Source organism: Artemia franciscana, chromosome 20, assembly GCF_032884065.1.
Source record: "Artemia franciscana chromosome 20, ASM3288406v1, whole genome shotgun sequence".
Taxonomy (NCBI): Eukaryota; Metazoa; Arthropoda; class Branchiopoda; order Anostraca; family Artemiidae; genus Artemia; species Artemia franciscana.
The window spans coordinates 19,362,692-19,383,035 of NC_088882.1; the positions used below are offsets into that span (position 1 = coordinate 19,362,692).

General features: G+C 36.7%; 1 protein-coding gene across 2 annotated transcripts in view; it reads left to right on the forward strand.

Annotated features, from left to right (window-relative positions):
• Positions 1 to 16,563, forward strand: part of LOC136039855 (SREBP regulating gene protein-like) — a 37,796-nt gene extending 21,233 nt beyond the window's left edge. For both annotated transcript variants that reach the window (XM_065723791.1, XM_065723792.1), the window contains 3 exons: positions 5,140 to 5,311; positions 11,223 to 11,365; positions 15,195 to 16,563. In XM_065723791.1, coding sequence (XP_065579863.1) covers positions 5,140 to 5,311; positions 11,223 to 11,365; positions 15,195 to 15,434 — 555 coding nt within the window. In that variant the 3' untranslated portion in view covers positions 15,435 to 16,563. The remainder of the gene's footprint in view (positions 1 to 5,139; positions 5,312 to 11,222; positions 11,366 to 15,194) is intronic.
• Positions 16,564 to 20,344: the final 3,781 nt, after the last annotated feature.

Below are 20,344 nucleotides of genomic sequence, written 5' to 3' on the forward strand. Positions count from 1 at the left end.
AATCATCGAATGTTACAATTATTAACTGAATGAAAAGTAAATCACTATCAATTATCAATATTAACTATTATCATTCTACCCCCACTACTAACAACTCGCTGCAAGACCATTCCTGAGGCCAATACAGCTGTGCACGCTCCTCCGAGTCCATCTAGTTTCAACTCCATTCCTTAATGAAATTCCTTAGTGATTCCTTCCATGAAATCACGATTTCCTTTAGAGGCATTTCCATGGACTCTTAAAAAGATTTTCTTTCCTAAAAAGCTAAAGGCTTTCCTACATAGGTGATTTAAGTCTTCTCGCCCAAACCCCAGACTCAGCCCTGAAATGCTTAACGAATTGACATATTTCTCAACCTACCCTGGCCTTCGGATAAACTTAAAGTAAATGATGGATCTTGACCTGACCGTCACAAGAGATTATCAAATTACCCTTTGTGGCCTCCCGCTGGAAACGTTCCCAGCTTCGTTTATCGGGGGTTTGAGATGGATTCGAGAGGAAGATACGATCAAGATGTCAACAGAAGAATATCTAGAGCTTAGATAGTTTTTACTCAAATCTGCAGGCATCTTTGGACTCGTCGAGAGTCCATAAGTTGACAGTGAGGGCAGTTCTTCTCTACGGTTTCGAATCCTGGCCCATCAAAGCAGCTCAGCGACGCGCTCAGGAAGATCTCTGATGATGAAGTCCGCCGACGTTCTTATAGCACCGACAAAATTATCAGGCATCATCAAGCTCTGCTCACTTAGACAAGCTTTACGTCGCCCTGACCATCTTATCATTAAACGAGTACTGCTTACTGAACCCCTCCCAACATGGCGTAGAAGGCAAGGGGGGCTGTATGAAAATTGGTTGACGCTAGTCAAACAAGATCTGGAGCCAGCTGGAGGTTTTCATAAATTCGGCCTCTGGTGGGATAATGCTGGCTGAGGTTGCCGAAGAACTGGCACAAGACCACTCGTCGTGGGAGATCATCATTCAGAAGCTCTGTTTAGATGCCGAGTGAGGCATAAACGCCTGGTCCTGCTGCAAGTACAAGTAAGTAAGCAAGTATGAACTGTTCTAACCCCATTCGAGTTGACCTGCATTTTTTTCGCCCCAAATGGATGTTCAAAAGTATAATATTTGCCAATCTGGGATTCTTCATCCATAAAACTGATCTAGCCATTTTAACCTTTTTTTTTCTTATATCCCGAGAAAGTGGGATCGAACTGTATTTTTCTTACATCTTATTGTACAATCAGTCAAACGATTATCTTAAACTATTATCTTAGACAATTATCGATATCTTAGACTCCGACTAAGCTCCGACTAAGAAGTAGCATTAATAACTTCCCGTGGGCTTGGTATGGCACCGACAACTATAGCACATGATTCCAGTTAACCCCTTGCGATACGTCCATTAGGCGTGCATTAAAAAATTTTCTCGTCTGATGTATTGATAAGGGGCATATTTTTCTTTTATTTTGAACATTTAATCAAACTTTAAGTCAGAACCAAGCAAATTTAAAATTGACAGAACTGACTTGTCAAAAAGTCTTCAAACCTTGTTAAAAAAAAAATATTGGGTATCATGCCGAAATAAGAGAACTATCTACTATCTACTAATATTACATGCATTGGCTTTAAAAAAGTGTCTGACCATTAATGTCAACGTACATTTTCTTGCGGAATGGGGATGGAGGAGGGTGCTAATGGACTAGCTGAGTGACAGCAGCACTCATGGACCCTGTTGGCGTTTCATGATTTCCAAAAACCTTCAGAATCTCGGATGCTGGCAGTTAATGGAACCTTGTATCCGAGGTAACCTGCCCTCTACCTAATTGTTAGCTCACGGGAGGCTCTTGGCGCATCGATTGCTAGTGTTCCATAGACCAGTAGGAAATAGAGGAGTGACTATTTGGCTCCTTCCTGGATGACACATATATGTCCTCGATGTAGCCCATTACCTTGGAAAAATTGCTGCCCAGCTTCTCCTGGAAATCTTCGAAAGCTGACACTTCGAAAGCTCATTAATAGGAAGAACTGCTATCACCCGAACATGTGGAGAGAAATTGAGACCCTTTCTGTTCCACTTCTGGATTCTAAGTGCCTGAGCTTCTCAGATACTCGACAAAAATGAAAAAAAAACTTTCATTTCCATTGCAGAAAGCTTTAACTTTAAAACATTAATTGACACAGCTTTAAGATTTACCATCACTGACTGGAAGGAAAGGGGGGGGGGCAAATTAGTGTTTTTACGTTTATCCTACCCTGCTAAGGTAACCCAAGCCTCTGTCCTCAAAAACAAGAAAAGAAGAACTAAAAGAAACAAAATATAAAAATAAATTCTATAGGATATTCAGTCGTGTATTTTGGGCAACAAGTTGGATATTCCAGAATTCCTTCTTTTCTTCATTCTTTTATTGTCTTGTTTTCCCTTTGGCTGCTTTACTTTACATGTGGGGAGAATGTTCGAGGGGGAACATACATTGTTTTTAATTAGCTTAATAGCTTACTCTTTGGAAAAAACTGAATATAGGGACCCGAGTGAATATCTCTGACTTCAATGGTCGATACAGTGGGTTAATGTCAAGTGGGGCAATGTTATACGAGTTACTCAAATGTCAAATCGACTCAACAAGATGTCTTGCTGTTTTGATTGTATTTTCCGGATAACCTGGTAGTAAAAAAAAATTATTCTGGTCTCTTTTAGGTTTGATTGTCCAGAAGGATACGCTTCAGTTTCTTCGAATATTCATTTCGGTTGTGACGTATATAATTGATATTTCGTTTTTCAACATCTGACCTATATTTTTATTATTATTGTTTTTCTTCTTTTGAGGTACTAGTCCTTATCTGTTGCAAGTGTGCAGCCTGTTATTCATTAAACTCAATACTGTACAAGTGTTTTGATTATAAAATTTCGGAGAATTCAAAAAGTTGAGTTAATCATTTGGCTTTTGAATGGATTATGTAATGCATCTGTATAAAATTTAGATTATTTGGAATTTGTTTGAATTTTAGATTGGTGGCACGAGGTGTAGGGGAAGTTTACCCCCCTCCCACTGTCATTTACCGATTGTTTGATTCGTTTTGTCAAACAGGTTCTTGGCTTTTTTTAAGCCACGTCCATGTTTCTCCTGTTGGATGTGCTTAATTACATACATTTTTTAAAATACTCAAAGGCAACAATAAGATACTATTTGTTCTATTCAGTCCTGACAAGAGGTGAAAGAACCCAGCTTTGTTTACTTTGAGGAAATTTTGACTACAAATCAAACAAAATAAGTTAAACTGGTAATGTAAATCTCCGCACAAAAAAACGAATGTCGCACTGAGCCCCCACCCTTCTCCTCTTTTTGATCGTCCTAACGATTGGGTCATTGTTTGAGGGTTACACGAAAATATTTGGAAAGGGAGGCGGGATATAAATGTCTTTTTGGAATGTTAGCAGAAATATGTTCAGTGGAAATATATTGGATATGATCTGTGTTTTTATTATAGGTTGGATCAAAACAAAGGCGAATTAAGAACTCGTAACACAAACTGTGGCATTAATATTCTTACACTAAACGTGGTTAAGGCTTAGATCCTTGGGAATTTAACCCCTCTCTATTTTTTCTGTCGGAAATTAATTACGTTGTTGACTGTTGAACTGTGAGACAAAATTCAAAATACAAGGGACCGTCAGTAAAAACTAAATAATAATCAAAAAGCCTTACGATGCGAGCATATTATTATTATTATGGGTAGAATCATAATACTGATTTGAGACTCAGGCCATGACAAATTGCTGCCTCACACACCCAAAAAAGTACCAAATCATTTTGGCTATTTATGACTCCTTGGATGTGTTATTCTGAGATAAGGATTGTCTATTAATTTTTTCCCCTTTGCAGAAGATCCTTCTTTGGTGGTGTCATGGTGTCCACCATTGTTTTCCTCCATCCCCAAAACTCCGTGAGCTGGCTTGGACAGATAACAGTCTTCCCTCAAATGAGAGTAGGGGGTCACTTGAAACTTGCTAGTCAATTAGCGGCAAGGAGCACTTGATTTTAGAACTGGTACTTGCACTAGAACTTCTTTTTCCCACCTTCGGCTGCTCCTCAAAGGTTTTTTTCTCGCTGGTGCTTCACCTCTTCATCGGGTTCCCGCTCTGAGTATGATTTGGCAGCCATCACTAGCTCTAGTCCATCCGATTTTGGCCGCGTATTCCATAAATACTGCGGATCTTGATCAGACACTGAGGAAGACAGCCAGTGGCTGAACGGTGATTGAAAATACATATTATATATAGCAGACAAAGATTTGTTAGAAAGTAAATTATTTCATAAAAAAAACATAAGAGCAATTAGCTTGATAATTATCCTCAACAAAGGTACTGTTAAGCCTAAAAGCCTCACTCTGGGTTAGAGTGATTGACCCACGGCACTCACCCACTTTAAGTTTGGTAGGCACGGTAGCATAATTCTGTTTTAGCCATCCAGAGTCAACTGCTAAAGTACCACAATTGGATTTAGTGTGTGTCATTGTTCAAGAATGGGAGAATGGAGTTTACTATTGACTGGAGGCAAAATGTTTTTTTTCCAAGTTTTCAGAAATTTAGGCGGTTATAATTCAGCCGTATCTAAAAATCTATGATCCTTCTCCCACAGAACATCCGAGCTTCTTGTGCGCATGAAAACTATTCATCTAACCTCCAGTAGCCTACTAATATTTTTGCATCATGAAAATCTTAGCATGTGCAAGACATTTCATCGCTATTAAAGTTCTCGCTGGCTGTTATTTAAGTGAGCACATGTAACTACCTTCATTTCGTTTGAAAGGTGATTCTATACTTTCTTGCATTTTATGGGGGACCATGAGCAGACATTATTTACTTTTCCTAAGCATTCGATTCTCAGCACCTTGTCTTGTAACATCAAGCACAAGGTTCCGGGTAGATTCTTATTTCTGCTACAGATCCTTTTTTCAAACCTTTCTTAGAAACGTAAAAATGAAAACGAGGTCTGACAGTCGTATTTTTCGCATGCTATATTGAGGTCTTGCACTCCTCGGGATCTCGAAATACCCTAAAAAATACCCGCCTATGATAGCGAAATTGAAAAGAAAGGTTTTACAAGCTTCGAAATTTTGAGCGAATTTTCATACTTTCAGGATTCAGACATCACAGTGGAAAGTGACTATGAGATAGAGGGAATTCCAGGTGGAAGGAGACCATTGGATCACAGCTTTTTATATTCCGCTTCTGAAAATGCGACTGACGACAGCCCGCCATCCAGTTGCCGAAATACAGTACAGGGAAAAGTTCTGATTGCTGATGACAGAGGTGAATTGTTGCAGGATTTCTCCTTGATAAAGCTTAGTCATCTGATGCAGACGCACCCACTCTCTCTTTCTCTCTCTTTCTCTCTCTCTCTCTCTCTCTCTCTCTCTCTCATCATATATAGCTTTCTTCTTTTTTTGTATAAGGTTCTTGTCTGTAGTAAATTCTAAACTGCAGTATGTACGTATATGCAGCCAGAACTTGCAAGATGGAGAATTCAGAACCTGAATTCAACAAGAAACATTTATAAGAGACAAGGTGCCAAATGGAGACTTCTGTCAATGACTATGAAAATAATATTTAAAGTCAAATTCAATAATTAAATAATCAGGAAAAACATATCAAATAAAAAATACCAAAATGCAAAGAAAGGTAAAGATTTGGGCTTGTTTAACATAATGAATATTCGGTTTAAATTGTCGGCACTGCGTGCAGAAAGTAAGCAAGGCAATCACCCGTGTAGATCACGACAATGACGCCTAGTTTAGTAGGGTTAACAGAAATGAAAAAGCAATCGAATCATACTATTGGCTGATGTAAGATGTATCGTGTGTGTGTGTTTTTTTTGTTTTGTTTTTTAGCTACCTTTCAGCCTTGGCAGAATTGGTTTTGCATTTGGATAGATTACGTTCCTTCCCTGGGAAGGCATATTCTTTCAATATTATAGTAATGCAGAAATATTTTCCTTGGATTGAATCTGTAATTATTGCCAGAACTGAATCGGGAAAGTCATTCAAAGACAAACTGATGTTTTCTTGAAAATGTATTCTAATAATTCATTTTAAGATTCATGACAGAGTAGTCTTATTTTTCTGTACCCATCTTCCATTGTATTATTAAATTTTCTTTGTATTGCTAAATTTTTAAAAAAAAATATATATATATACTACCGACCATCAAACAGTTTCGCAAACAATGTTTTATTTTCTCACCTGGTTAGTACTGCTTTGTTGAAACCATACATGCCGAACCACTTGATAATTGTGGGTTCGGAATCAACGACTTAAATGATTGAGTATTTTGCAGTGCAAGCTCACCATTTTAGATATGAATTAAATTATTCGCTGCTTTCACATTAGTTAATTTCCAATTTTATTTTATGTATATTTCGCTTGCAGACTAATGGTCTGCAAACAACAGGCATCGATTTCGTGGTCTTCTGCTTTCTGCCGGCAGTTGTGTGCGCTAGTTGGGGGCAAATCGTCAGACATTTCCTTTGTTTTCACCACAAATTCCATCAGGTACTCATTTGAGGCTGAGTAACTCCTGGTTAACTCTGGCTGATCTTACAGAATCCCACAGCTAAATCCCAAACCAAACAATCAGCGACACTTGGACTCCAACACTCCAAAAAAGTAAAGAGCCATATTAAAACTAAAAATAAGCAGAAATCAATCATATAATAATTGAAACTCAAAAGGGACATAAACTACAATCAAAGAATAAATGAAGCCCAAAAAGAACCGAAACTAAAATAGCAATTCACACAAAACATAAACATAAGAGATGTTGCTGTTGCTACAGATGAATAAATCAATCATAAAACCAACAAATATTAAAATTGAAAAATCAAGTCAAACTTAAAACGAACAGAAATTACAACTAACAAAAGAAGGGCTAATAACCCCTAAGCTATTTAAATGCCAAAGTTTAATTTGGGCTATACTGAAAAACAAAGCACGCCTGAGAAATTTTTTGAAATAATTATAGTATTAATGAATCAACAATACTAAGACTTAAAGGAATTAATATCTGTATATTTTAAACATTCAGTCTACTTTTATAGGTTCTTTTCATTAATATTAATTATCATGGGGATTTTCATTCTTTTGTTGTTACTGTGTTGTGGACGTTTTGACAGATAAAACCGCAGTGTTGTAAATAAAAATAGTTTTCAAGGAGAGAGTTGTGTTTCGGTTCTTAAGCAAAATTAAATTTAAAAAAATGGAACGACAAGACTTAATATTGCCAAAGTTGCTTCCTTTTTTGTCTTCTTTGAGGTTTCTTTTTTGCTCAAATTTTGATTGTAGTATTTGCATTGCCTGAAATAACTGGGTTCTTCACACTAATGATCAAAATAACCACATTTTTCTACGAAACTTGGTATCCCTCCGTTTAGCTCAACCTCCATTCAAATTGACCCCACTCAACTCCACTCCATGTAATTAAATTCTATTTTGCCCATCTCCTTCATCTTAACCCTCATTTAGCTCGACTCCCAAGTAACTTAATCTCTATGCAACTGCACTCCAATACAATTCAACCCCTTACTCATCTTAATCCCTATTCATTTCAAGCCTCAATCAGTTCAATCCTTATTCATTTCAACTCAATGCTACTTAACCTCAGAAGTCTGGTTCTCTCGCAGTTTCTACTTCGTATTGCAGTGCCCTAAACCCACAGTCACGTTGGTGCTTTAATAATTTTACAGGGCTAAACATTTTTGAAAATCAAGCTTTTTAAGATTTTTTTGGGGAAAATCTTTTTGTATAGGGACCTAGGAGAGAAAAAATATACAAGATTTATCCTAAAACGAGACGTATCAATCTGAAGTATTTAAATTTTAAGTTTATAGTAATATTTGGCGGCAATTTTGTTGAACTTTTTGACTAATTCCTAAGCTGAAAGATGAAAAAGCCATTCAGTTTAACTTCCAGTGCTCTTACCATATTTGATCAACGCTATAACAGAATTGTGTCCCAGCTCCCCCAATAGCTGGATGTAGCCCTGGCCGGCAACTGTATTGGTTCTAAGAGCCAAATAACCTTTCTACAACTGTAAAAACAGCAATATTATTCATGGTTCGGTCCACCAAATTTCCTTGGAGATAAACCAATAAAAAAAAACTTCAAAATACTTTGGGTTGAAAATCTGGATATAATTTGTGTGGAGTAACTTCGTTTTCCAATTATTCATGTTGGCATCATCGTAAAGAGAAGCTATAATGTTTTTATTATGCTTTGGCGGTTCGTTTTTATTGTTGAACTATTCGTAATCAGAATTACTCAAGAGCTGCGCTTTGACGAAGAAAGAGCTGCATGGGGCTCACGTGCCGTAGGTTGCTGACGGCTGTCCAAGACTAGGCCTATATAAAAAAAAAGTTGTTCATTTGTTTTTATCGGCATTATAAACCAACTTTTGATGAAAAATAAGTTCACAAAAACAATACAAGCATACAAAGTCAGTAAAGTTTCGTGAACTTGAACTGTATCCTTTAAATATAGTGACATTTGTTCCTTGGAGTCTCGGCAATTTTTACTTTTCTATGTATTATAATAAGAGGACGTTTTTCAGTATCGCACAAATGATGTTTTGGCCCTAAGATAGCTTAGGAGAGCAATATTATTTGTACTAATTTGATTCGCTTTAAGCTTTGTTTCATTATTCATTTTAATTTATGTTTGTTTTAGTATTCACCTGTTCATTTGTAGTAGTCGGTTGAAGTAATTATTTATTGTAATTTCTGTTCCTTTGGGTTTCGTCTATTCATTCATAGTGATTTTTGTTTGTTTCAGGTTTGAATTATTATATGGCTTTATTTCTTTTAGGTTTTGATAAGGCTCTTTGAAGAATATTTTACTTGTAGAATGGCTTAAAAATAATGACAGAAAGAGGTTTTGATTTCATCAAATATCACTTTGTTTTGCATGATCACATGAACTTGTTACTTACAACATTATTCTGTACCAGTCCTGGACAACACCAGACTGGAAAACCAGAATTAATCAATGAATAGAGACCATTTCATTTGAGTCAAACTTTTATCACTCCCGATAAAATTAGTTCTGTTGCTTTCTTTTTGGGTTATGTTGTCTAGTTAAGGAGGATGGATTGTAATGGAAGTGAAGTTGTGTCACGAAGGAATGAGTTAAATAGAAGGGTTTAGTTCCAGGAGATTAAATTGCGAGTGAGTAGAGTTGCGTTAAATTGCGTGTGAATGGGGTTGAATTTTATGCGGTTGAGTAGATTTTTGAGCATCAAGTCATGGCTAATTGTAGAAATGCCAAGACAGTTAGTCCAATTGAGTGAGAAGCAAACATGGCATTAATCCCTCCCTTATTAGGATTATATAAAAATATTGTTAGTTCATTTGTTAATAGTCTATCTATTACCCGTCCATGCGTCATTGCTAGGGCAGTAGAACCAAGGTAAATAGTCAAATAGGTAAGATAGTGATATAAGCTATAGTTTTCCAAGTTTTTGGTTAATTTGGCACGGGTAAACGGCGGGAGTAAGTGTGTCTCTCTTATTGGACCTATATTTGTTTGTTATCTTTTAGCAAGTCACGCCTGCCTCAAGCAGTGAGTTAAAATGGAATAGTTGTGGGCATCAAGTCATAGCTAATTGTAGAAAAAGCCAAGACAGATAGTCTAATTGAGTGAGAAGCAAACCTGGCACTAATTCCCCCTCATTAGGATTGTATAAAAATGTTGTTAGTTCATTTGTTAATAGATATGACTATCTATTATCCGCCAATGCGTCATTGCTAGGGCAGTAGAACCAAGGTAGATAGTCAAAGAGCTAAGATAGTGATAGAACCAATAGTTTTCCAAGTGTTTGGCTAATCTGGCAAGGGGTATAGAGCGTTCTACTCATCCTGAAAGTTTCATGCCGGGTCAGAAAAAAATAATTTTTGACTCATTTTGGTTTCAAGAATCGATGAAACCCAGTTTTTTTCAAGACAATCTGTTCCTCTATGGTTCGTTTGTGTCGGCATACATGGCCAGTTATGTGGCACCCAATCAGAGTAAAAGCAAATTTGGGCCTATTTTTCGCGTCACAAACCATGGGATGATTTCTGTCCAATCATTTGAACTCTTAAGAGAGGAAGTAAAATTTCAGTTCGTGATCGAATGAGCTCCCTCTCGAGTTTCTGTGACCACTCTTTCAACATGAAGTGGCCAGGAAAAAAAAAACCCAAAAGAATAAAACATTGCAGGCATATGCCTCTTTACTTAGGTACTGCTATAGCACTGCCTCTGACCCTCAAGCATATCTGTCATAAATTTCTTCCCTTTAAAATAATTTTTTTTTTATTGCATTAATATTTCTTGTGTCTCCTCTGAGATGTCGCTGGTAGCCACTGTTTTGCACGACCATGGATCGCCTTTGAATGAGTATGCCAAAACTTCCCCTTTGGTGAATTAGCTGCCATGAATTTATTGTTATAAAGCTTTATGAATATGGTTATTCATTATTAATTTATTCAAAAACTGGCGACCTTTTTCCTTCGTGCTTCAAATAACTCCTTTTTCCTTCGTGCTTCAAATAACTTACATAATCTGCCCCTTTCAATTGTTAGAAACTGAGAAAAAAAGAGTGCGTGACAAGAGAAGATGGTACTTGTCAATATTTTTTTTCATTTTTTGCTCAATCTAATATCGGGATATTTTTGCTCACTCAGTAAAAAAATAAGTCGGCAAGATTCCTTGTTTGGTCCTATAAAGACCACGAAAATACTGACAAGTCATCTACACAGATTTCGATCTCGATCGGTAAACGTAGCAGTTTTACCGACCCCTGTTGTTACAGATTATAGATGGTGTCTTTTACTGATTGTGTCACAATTATCCATTTTGTTAAATAAAGAGGATTAAAATGGCGACATGATTTGTACCAAATTCTAAATTTTGGTTGGCAAATGCAGCGGTTTTACCGACTCGTGCAGTGATTTTACGTATTGTATTCGAAACGGACATTATGCTAATTATTGACAAAAAACAATTGATAAAAATGACCAGCCAGTCGGTAAAATCTCTTGCTCCTCCCCCCAATCATTTTGGCTCGTAGCAACACTGATCCCAGATGTTATTGGATAAGTCTTTAAGTCCCACATAAACTACCATAAATGGAATGCAGTTTCAACGAATTGATTTTTCTAAGTAAGACAAAAATAAAATTTAAATTTCTGTAGGTTTTGTGTGTCCCCGGTCAGAAATGCTTGTAAATGGCTGCTGTCAATTGGCATCTAAAAAGTACTCTTGTGATTCTTGTACTACGAATGGATGCTGTTCCATATACGAAATGTGCGTTTCTTGCTGCCTAAGGCCAGACAAAGTAGGTATACTTTTTCTTTCTGTTACGATTTAGCAATGTTTACTGGTGTTATGCTTGCAGAGCCCCAAAGTTTTGAGTTATTGTCAAGCTTAAATAAGTGAAGGATGCTGAAATGGGGCTCTGAGTCAATAGATTTGTTGAATCTAATCGTTGTCGGTAACGATAACTATTACATAGCTTTTGTTTCTGTGCTGATTTAGAGAATTCTGTCCCTGCCATAATTGTTAAAATGCAAAAGTAAAATACGTTTAATTGTAAACGAATAAGGAAATTGGGTTTTGAATTTTTTAAATAATTAAATATAATTCTTTTCATCGCGGATACTTATGGCAGAACTGTGATAATTAAAACCAAAATTTAAAGAGAAATAAATTTAATAATTAAAATTTATCAAAGTAGCAGCTCTTGCAAAACAGCCGTAGATATAAATTGATGAGACCCATATGCTATGGCTCCTACCCTTGGCTCCGATAGATGTTGACGGGAGAGCAATATTTGCTTGACATTGCAACTTGGTTGCAGTCTTTTGAAATGTTAACTCTTGCGTCAATCTATTAATAAAATAAAAAAAATGACTTACTGGGCAATTAGGAAGTTTTCTTCTAAAATATCAGAACAGCTATTGTAACCACGCTCATCCATTGAACTATGCTCTATTAATTTTGGGAAAATCGAGGGTAAACATTGAAAAACATATAATTGCTGTGAGAACATTAGGCCAGTTAAACTCTCGTTCTGTTTGTAAGTGTTGCCGATAGAGCAGAGAATTTGTCTTGTAGATACGGTTTCATGTTGACAGTGTAAGTGTTCGATTTGAATGTGTAACTATATCTTGGCATAAAGTTCTTTTTTTTGAAGACAGAAAGGAATTAAATATTTCTGTTTCCTTTTTAGTCTTAATTTAAAACTTGCAAACAGTTCATATAACTGAGTTGTAAACCTTCAGTAGATGGAATTCCCATCCCATTCTAGTATTTTCTTTGATTGTAAAATTAGAAAATTAAATCTTGACATTTCCTTCAATTTGATTATTTCTATCAAGACTGGCCCCTTATCTTTTGGCCTTTTTGACTGTACAGTTTGGTGTTTATTAGTTAACTCTTTTTTTTTGCATTTTTAGAAGTTGTCTTTTATCTGAATTTTGCACTCTGATTGTAGACTTTACGCATAGTGGGTGGTTAATACAATAATATTATAGCAACTTTGGTTTATCTTGAATTGATGCTATTGAACTGCGTTACATTAGAGTGTTTATTCTGTAAGGAGCCGTCCTGGCTAAGTGGTTGTTGCGCTGGTTTGAAAATTCTTCGTCCAAGGGGTACGGGTTCCATCCCAGGCGTAGCCAGTTATTTGGTTTGGGACGAGGGTATGTGGCGTGACTCTGTAAGCTCAGCCAGAGTTGACCCAGCTCTAAATGGTACCTGGAGAAAACTGGGGAAGGTAAGCAGGAAGGGTGTGTGAAAGCACAGTATAATCGGCTCCCAACCACCAATTGCACTTCCAGGCTAAAGGGCTACGAAACAGAGATCAGCACCGCCGGTTTGGACCTTAAGGGTCTAGTACCGTCTAACTTACTTTTTTACTTACTTACGTTTATTCTGTTTCTAGTTTATAGTTCCTAGAAGTATCAGGATAAGCTACTCTGTAGCTTCCTATCAGTGTATATGCAGGATAGTTGGGCAGGCCCAGGGTCAAAACTGTTTTGAACTGTTATACCTTATTTGTCTGTTATACAGTAGGAGAGCAAAAAAAATTTATATGTAAATGATAGTGCATATAGTTCTATGATAATAAGGGAATCACGATGATACTCAAACGAATAGAGGTCAAGCTGTTTTGGACAGGATAAAGTAAAAAAAAAAGTGAATTATATAGAAAAAGAGAAGCTGTTGGAGAAACACTTGAACGCTCCCTTGAGGGGGCGACCCAAATGTCTCATCTCTGCGTTTGTGCCTGTTTCTCTCTATTTGTCCATTATAGTCTTGTTCGTTTCATGGCACTTGTTGATAGAAAAAAGAATCCGTGTCTGATTCATATTTGTGTCGACACTACAACCACCGATTCATTCTCTTTCGTTGTAAATGTCGTCTTGTGATAACATGACGAAATTTAGATTCTCTTTCATTGTTGGTATTTTGCTGACAAAGCTAGAATTTAACAGCTCTAATAATAATAATAATTTATTTTTGACCCGCTGCAAAAAATCAAAGCGTAGTATCAATAAAAGAAACAAAACAAACACTACACAAAACAGAAAAAACAAGACACTAAAGCAAACGAGTAAGGCCTCTGTGGGTGGGCAGATACTTATAAGTAGAGTGGGGTATTTTACCAGCAAGCTCCGTGAGCTTCGACCCAATATCCGGGAAACTATAAATAGATATGAGACTCCTATTCCTATACGATGGAGGCAGATACAATAGAAAACGGGAAAACCGGAAATAATAAGAACGAATTGAACTGATATCTTTTTTATGAAAAATAGGGTAAATACCAGAAAGAAACAAAACCGAATGATCTGTAAAAACCGAGTATAATTTAGCAAGAGACTTTATATTGTATCTACCTTGGTTTGCAACAATTTTAGAGTATCCTTCTTGCAATCAGCAACAGCGAGAGTCCGTAAGGATTTTAGTGTTTTACTAACGTTAATTCCCAGCCACCGAAATGAAGAAACCGACGGGATAGAAAAAGATCCACAGATTAGGGGAGTAGTGATATTACTATTAAATGAAAGATATTCATACTTTGAAAGATTAAGAGAAAGTCCAATCGTATGAAGTTTAGATGCTACTGTTGAAACAGACAAAGAGAGCCCTTTTTTAGTCCTACTGATCAAAAGAATATCATCCGCATAGGCAAGATAAGAAATATTTACAGAATTAAGGATGCAAGTAGGTGGGATAGAGGAAAGGACAGATGATATACAAAGTTTGAAAATAGAGGGGGAGAGCACAGCACCTTACCGGACCCCACGTCGTACTGGAATTTTACTATCTGAAACCCTCATATCCGTTTTAATCCGCAAAAAGGAATTTGAATACCAATATCTAAGAAGAAAAATTACCGATATGTTGATACCGTGACTAAAAAGGGAAAAGATAGCTTGGGAATGCGCAACAGTGCTAAAGGCTTTGGAGAGATCCAAAGCACATAAATGTAACTCGAATCCCTTTTTAGTAGCCTCAGTAAGAACATTAGCCAAAACTCGATGAGCCTGCTGGCAACCTACCCCAGCTGAAAACCCAATCTGATTTTCACCAAAATATGCCGAAGAATTTACTGATGGGAGGAGAAGATACTCTAAAATTTTGCTTATATTGCAGGAAACCGTTATTGGCCTGTAAGATGCACACTCAGTCGGAATCTTTCCTCTTTTCAGGATCGAAGTAACTGTTCCGCCCAAAAAACTTTCAGGCACAACCGAGGTGCATAAGCACATTTGAAACAGAAGTTGTAAATGTTGGACTAGAGCTGGACAATCAACATTTATGTGTTTTGCACTTATACCATCACAAACAATAGAGCTAGACTTAAGCTTCTTTATAGCTTGTGCCACCGAAACTAAATTAACTGGGAGGATTTGGTTCTGGCGGAGTGATATGGGAAGCGCAGAAATAAGAAACCTCATAAAAGTAGCATGAACAAAATGGTTTAATGGTTAATGTCCATAGACATATTCGTTTTATTTTAGTTTTTTCTTTTATGTGATGAAGATTTTTCTTGTAATATTACCTACCAATTTAACGTATTGCTCTGTAAATTTCCTATATAATTCCTTGTCCATTTTTTTTTACTCCTTGAATGTTATATATTATTATTCTTCTAGCGAGAAATACTACAGAAATCCCTTGGAACAGAACGTTCAAATGGAATGAATGTTTTGTGGGCGGCAGCAGTTGATATTTTCGAATTTTGTCGGACAATTTGTCGAACCTCTTCAAGATCAGTCTTTCATGAAAATACATATAGGAACCCAAGAGCTAAGCATTGTTTTGGAGAAAGCCCACCAGTGCTGGAAACTGAAGCTGCACCTGTTGTTTCCCGCAACGACAATGAAAATCTATAAATTCCTAGTACTCTTAACACGGGAAAGTTGTACACGATAATTGTGCTCATGAGAGATAAAGAAGTAACTCTAAATGACTTTCATCTTAGAAAAATCATTATCAAAACCAAAAGTTTGAGTACCCTTATTCCTTTATATAACAGTTCCAAAAGCCTAATCCGACCAAGACTGCTTTTTATGTTGACTGAGATTTTAGTTTTGAAGGATTTTATGAATTTTGTAGTTACGGTGTCCCCAAAAATGTCCTCTGAACAGGAAATTCATGCAGAAAAAAACTTTATTATTGTCAATGTTATTGCGAAATCCTTTCTTTAACTCAACCATTCAGAACAATGAATAATCCACTCAAGAAGAAGAACTTGTCCTTGGGATGAAAACGGTTTATTAACGCGGCTTTTAAAGGCTTTATTAACACGGCTGATAGTGAATATAAATCTATGATACTAAGGGAATCACGATGATACGAAAAGGAATAAAAGTAAATACTATTTTCTCCAACTTGTTTTTTTCTATTATTTCCAAATATATTTAAAACTACTCTCACCAATATCGCTTTTTCACATCTCTCATTAATAGATTTTGTATCTTTTACAAGCATTACGGTAATGTTTTGTAATTAGTCAGAGCACATATATATTGGTCACATGTTCTTTTATTAGGCTCTGTAGCCTGGTCTTTTCTATTGATAGCATAGGTCTTTGTTTAGTTTGTGGGATTTTCAAAGAAAATACAAATTTTACACATTAATGGTGTCAAAAGCTTGTAAATCCATGACAAAATTACCAAGGGCTCTATAGCTCTCCCCCTCCCTGGAAGCTGTATTTCTTAAGCCCTTGTAGTTATCATGTCGAGTATTTTATTTCATGGGCTGAATCAATTCTTGTTTCAGATTTAAGTTCATCTAATTTGTGTAACCAATTTGTACTGACGTCAATATTAAAGATTAGAAATAATTCTTGTGATATGTTTGTTGTGTGCTGAGTTTATTCATCTGTACCATGTGTATGTAGCTCGTATCAAATGGTTAATAGGTTGTTTTTAAAACTTCTGACTTTAGACGTATTTGGTCTTGATTTAGCTTAAGAATTGGGAAATGCTAAAACTATAAATAAAGGATTTGACCTCTTTACATATTGATCCATCTTGATCATTTTAGGATATTTTAAATTTTAAATGTATACTTTAATAATCTTGGCTAGATTAATAGGCTCTGAAAATTTGATTGATTGAAAATCACTCACTCTGAGTTCTTTTACTTATTCTGTGAGTCAAGTCGACGTAAGTCTTCTTGTAACGTAGTATTGGTACATATTTCAGGGTAAGAAATTTTCGCATAGTTTGAGTTTTTAGCATTATTATTTTGACAAAGAAAATAGAAAAATGTCAACAATTTTAATTTAATATTTCTCTTGTAGCAATTTCCAAGGCCGGGTATATGAACGTAAATAACGAACAACAATGAACGGAAAGTAGTTTATCTTGAAAATTGCCCTACTTGAATGATCGTTAATCTGGAGAATTTAGCCTAGATGGCCCTAAGATATTGGGAAACTAATAAGGCTGGAATCTCGAGTCAGTCTCTGAGAGACACATCATCAAGACCGTCAAGTATTTCAAGTGTTAACTTGAACTCATCGAAAAACTAGTAAAAATAATAGTTTTACCTAACATTTTCCCCATTCATTGAGATTAATGTTAATTAAAAATATTAAGTGACATGTTTATGATGAAAAATGTTAAATATAAAGGAGCTAGAATTTGCGACAAACTGACTAGTTTTGCGAAAAATTTCTACTTTGAAACACTGATCCTTGAAGAACTCCCCTTGCCCATCTCTTCTCATTGCTGTGGGTAAGGAAATTGTATTCTTGTGTATATTAAACTCACTTCTTCAAATAACCGTCTTTGGTATTTTCCAATTGCTGTGTATTCGTCTGCGAATAGCTTTTTCTTTTCTTTTTATTTTATTTTTCTTCTTTATTTTTTAGTTTTTTTTCCAGAACGTGCCCCAGCAACACGTGTGCAAGGTGCTAATTTGTAACTGCTTAAAACTTGCGGATATATAACTGGTAATTCCTCTGATATACTCTGGTAATTCCTCGACACACCTTCTTTTTTTATTTTCTCTTTCAGCCACAAGCCAGGTTTCGCGTTGCTCTTGTAATACATCGACACGCTTTCTTTTGGTAATTTCTCTCTGAGCCTCAAGCCTAAACCTGCCCCCCCTAAAGCAGTATGTATGCAAGGTGCTAATTTTTAACTGTGTAAAACTTGTGGATATACAACATTCATCGCAGTCTCATTGTCTGTACATATAAATAGACTGTCTGGTTTACCGACTCTAGAACATGCAACATATAATCGTCCATGGGAAAAACAATCCGTATTAAGGTCTATATCGCATTTTTCAAATGATTGCCCTTGAGCTTTGTGGATGGTGATTGCAAATGCTAATCGAATTTGGAATTGCAATCTTTGAAATTGAAAAGGCAGATCCGTTGGAATCATGGGAATGCGAGGAATAAGAACAGTCTCACCCTTGGAAGGCCGTGTCAAGATTGTTGCTTCTATTACGTTTTCCATTGTTTTTTTTTACGGCAAGTCGCGTTCCATTGCAAAGCTTGGTGGGTTAATATTTCGTAACAGTGTTATTGGTGCTCCTAGTTTTAGTTGTAGTACGTGTGGTGGAAACCCTGGGAGATCCAGGGAATTTAAAAATTCTGATGGGTAACCGCTTCATTTGATTCCAGAACTGTGTCGACTGACTTGTAAATGACGACCTGGTCTGGAATCTTGGTCAGAATAATATTGTTGATTTCGTGGACTTCTTTGTTCTTGGCTGCCAGAATCGCTCATTCACTTAGCCATTTATGATTTTTATAATTGGTTAGAATATTCGGAAATACCTTTTCAACCAAATCATTTTTGACGTCACTAAGTTACAGATTTCAGGAGGCAGTTGTATACGTCCTGAAATTGAGTAAACTAGGAACAATGCGTTTCCAATAACCAGCAATTGATCTGAAAATTTTTCACCAGAGTGATGGTTTTGCAATCGGACACGCGTGTTTACAGTTAATTTAAAGGTATTTATGTGTGGTCATAAATAAGAATTTTTCAGGCAAGCATTTATTTCATCCACAGGTTTCGATCTAGGAATAATAGGTAATATTTGTCTGAAATCTCCCGCAAGCAATATTAATGTACCGCCAAAGGGTTTAGAATTTCCTCGCAAATCTTGCAATGATCGCTCGAGAGCCTCGAGCCATTTTTTGCGCGCCATTGTTCACTCGTCCCAAACAATAAGTTTACATTGCTGCAATACTTTACCCGTCCCAGATGATTTGGAAATTTTGCACGTGGGATTTTCTGTAGATTGCATATTCAGAGGCAATTTCAAAGTAGAATGAGCTGTTTTCCCACCAGGCAGCAACGTTGCGGCTATTCCGGACGATGCAAGGGCCAACGCTATGTCATTATTGTATCGAATTGATGCCAGAAGCAATCTAATTAGATACGTTTTACCAGTACCTCCTGGCGCATCTAAGAAGAAGATTTCTCCAAATTGGTTATCGACACAATACATTATCTGATCATAAATGCCTTTTTGTTCAGACGTTAACTTAGAAATATTTGTTTGTACAAACGAAAATAGATCAATCGGGTTGTAACTTTGTTCACGATCCAATTCTACACATGAAGAGATAGCAGCAGCGCGATTTGGTGAAGGCATTCCCAAATGCTTGAGAAGTTCGTTTGTTATAGATAAGCACTAATCTTCAATCATAACTAAAGTGCAGTTATAAATTTCTGTTGTAAAGTCCAAGTTTATATCTGACCTCTCTAGCCGTATTTGGTGGAGTAAATCCTCGACTATTCGCGATTTGTATTTCTCCCATAACTTTGTAGGAGATGAAGAAGAGCAAGTTTTCACTATGATTCCAAACAATGCACGAATTTGACTTCTAGTTGACGTTTCGCATGCATCATTGATGCAATTAACCCAGTGTTGGTCGTTCTCCGGTAAATTCAGAGCTTGGCATGCACTACGATAAGTGTCATGTATAGCCCCGTTTATTGATCTGAAATGCTCAAAAGACGTCGGGCCGGATACATTAACCAAAAGTAGGCAGAGAAAGAAGCATTCATCTTGATTGGGTTGAATGGTGTGGATTCTTCCTATCGTGGTTTTTGAAGATTTTACGTTGGCCGTCGACTGCCTCGCCCCGTTTTCCACATTCAAATGGTTTTTTATTAGTATTCCAAGTGTAATACGTAGGCACTTCAGAATACAGCAGTTTTTGCAAAAGAATCATTTTGACATAACGCGAAGAAAGCACTTAACGTTGTATGTGGTGGATTCAGGGCTCTTTGTTACGCGTTGATACTGAAAAATAAACACGTTGACCATTCTGTAAATGTACGAGGAACCACAAGAACAGCGTGAAAGCAGGCTTGCGGCTCAAAGAGATAATGCCAAAAGAAAGCGTGCCGAGGAATCACAAGAGCAACGTAAAATTATCGCCTTGCATTCAGGTACAGCCCAGTCGATGATTATAGCTTGAGTAGATGTGTTCAAATCGAGACTATGTCTAAAATTTGTCCCTATTGCAAGGCCTTGAAATTTAATGAAGAAACAATGGGAATGTGTTGCGCCTCAGGAAAAGTTAAACTTCCTAAACTGGCTGCACCACCAGAGCCATTGAAAACATTATGACGTTACAGACTGGGACACAGATGACGACAGGGACACAACTACGACGGGGATGCCGGAAGGGCAAAGCGGGGAACTTTTCTTGTTTTTCCAGGCAATCCATTTTTTTTCGTAACGCAAACCATGGAGCTGTAACTTTCTTACATAATGCTTTAGGACAGGGCAATTCTAATAACATATTTTATCTTTTGTTCTG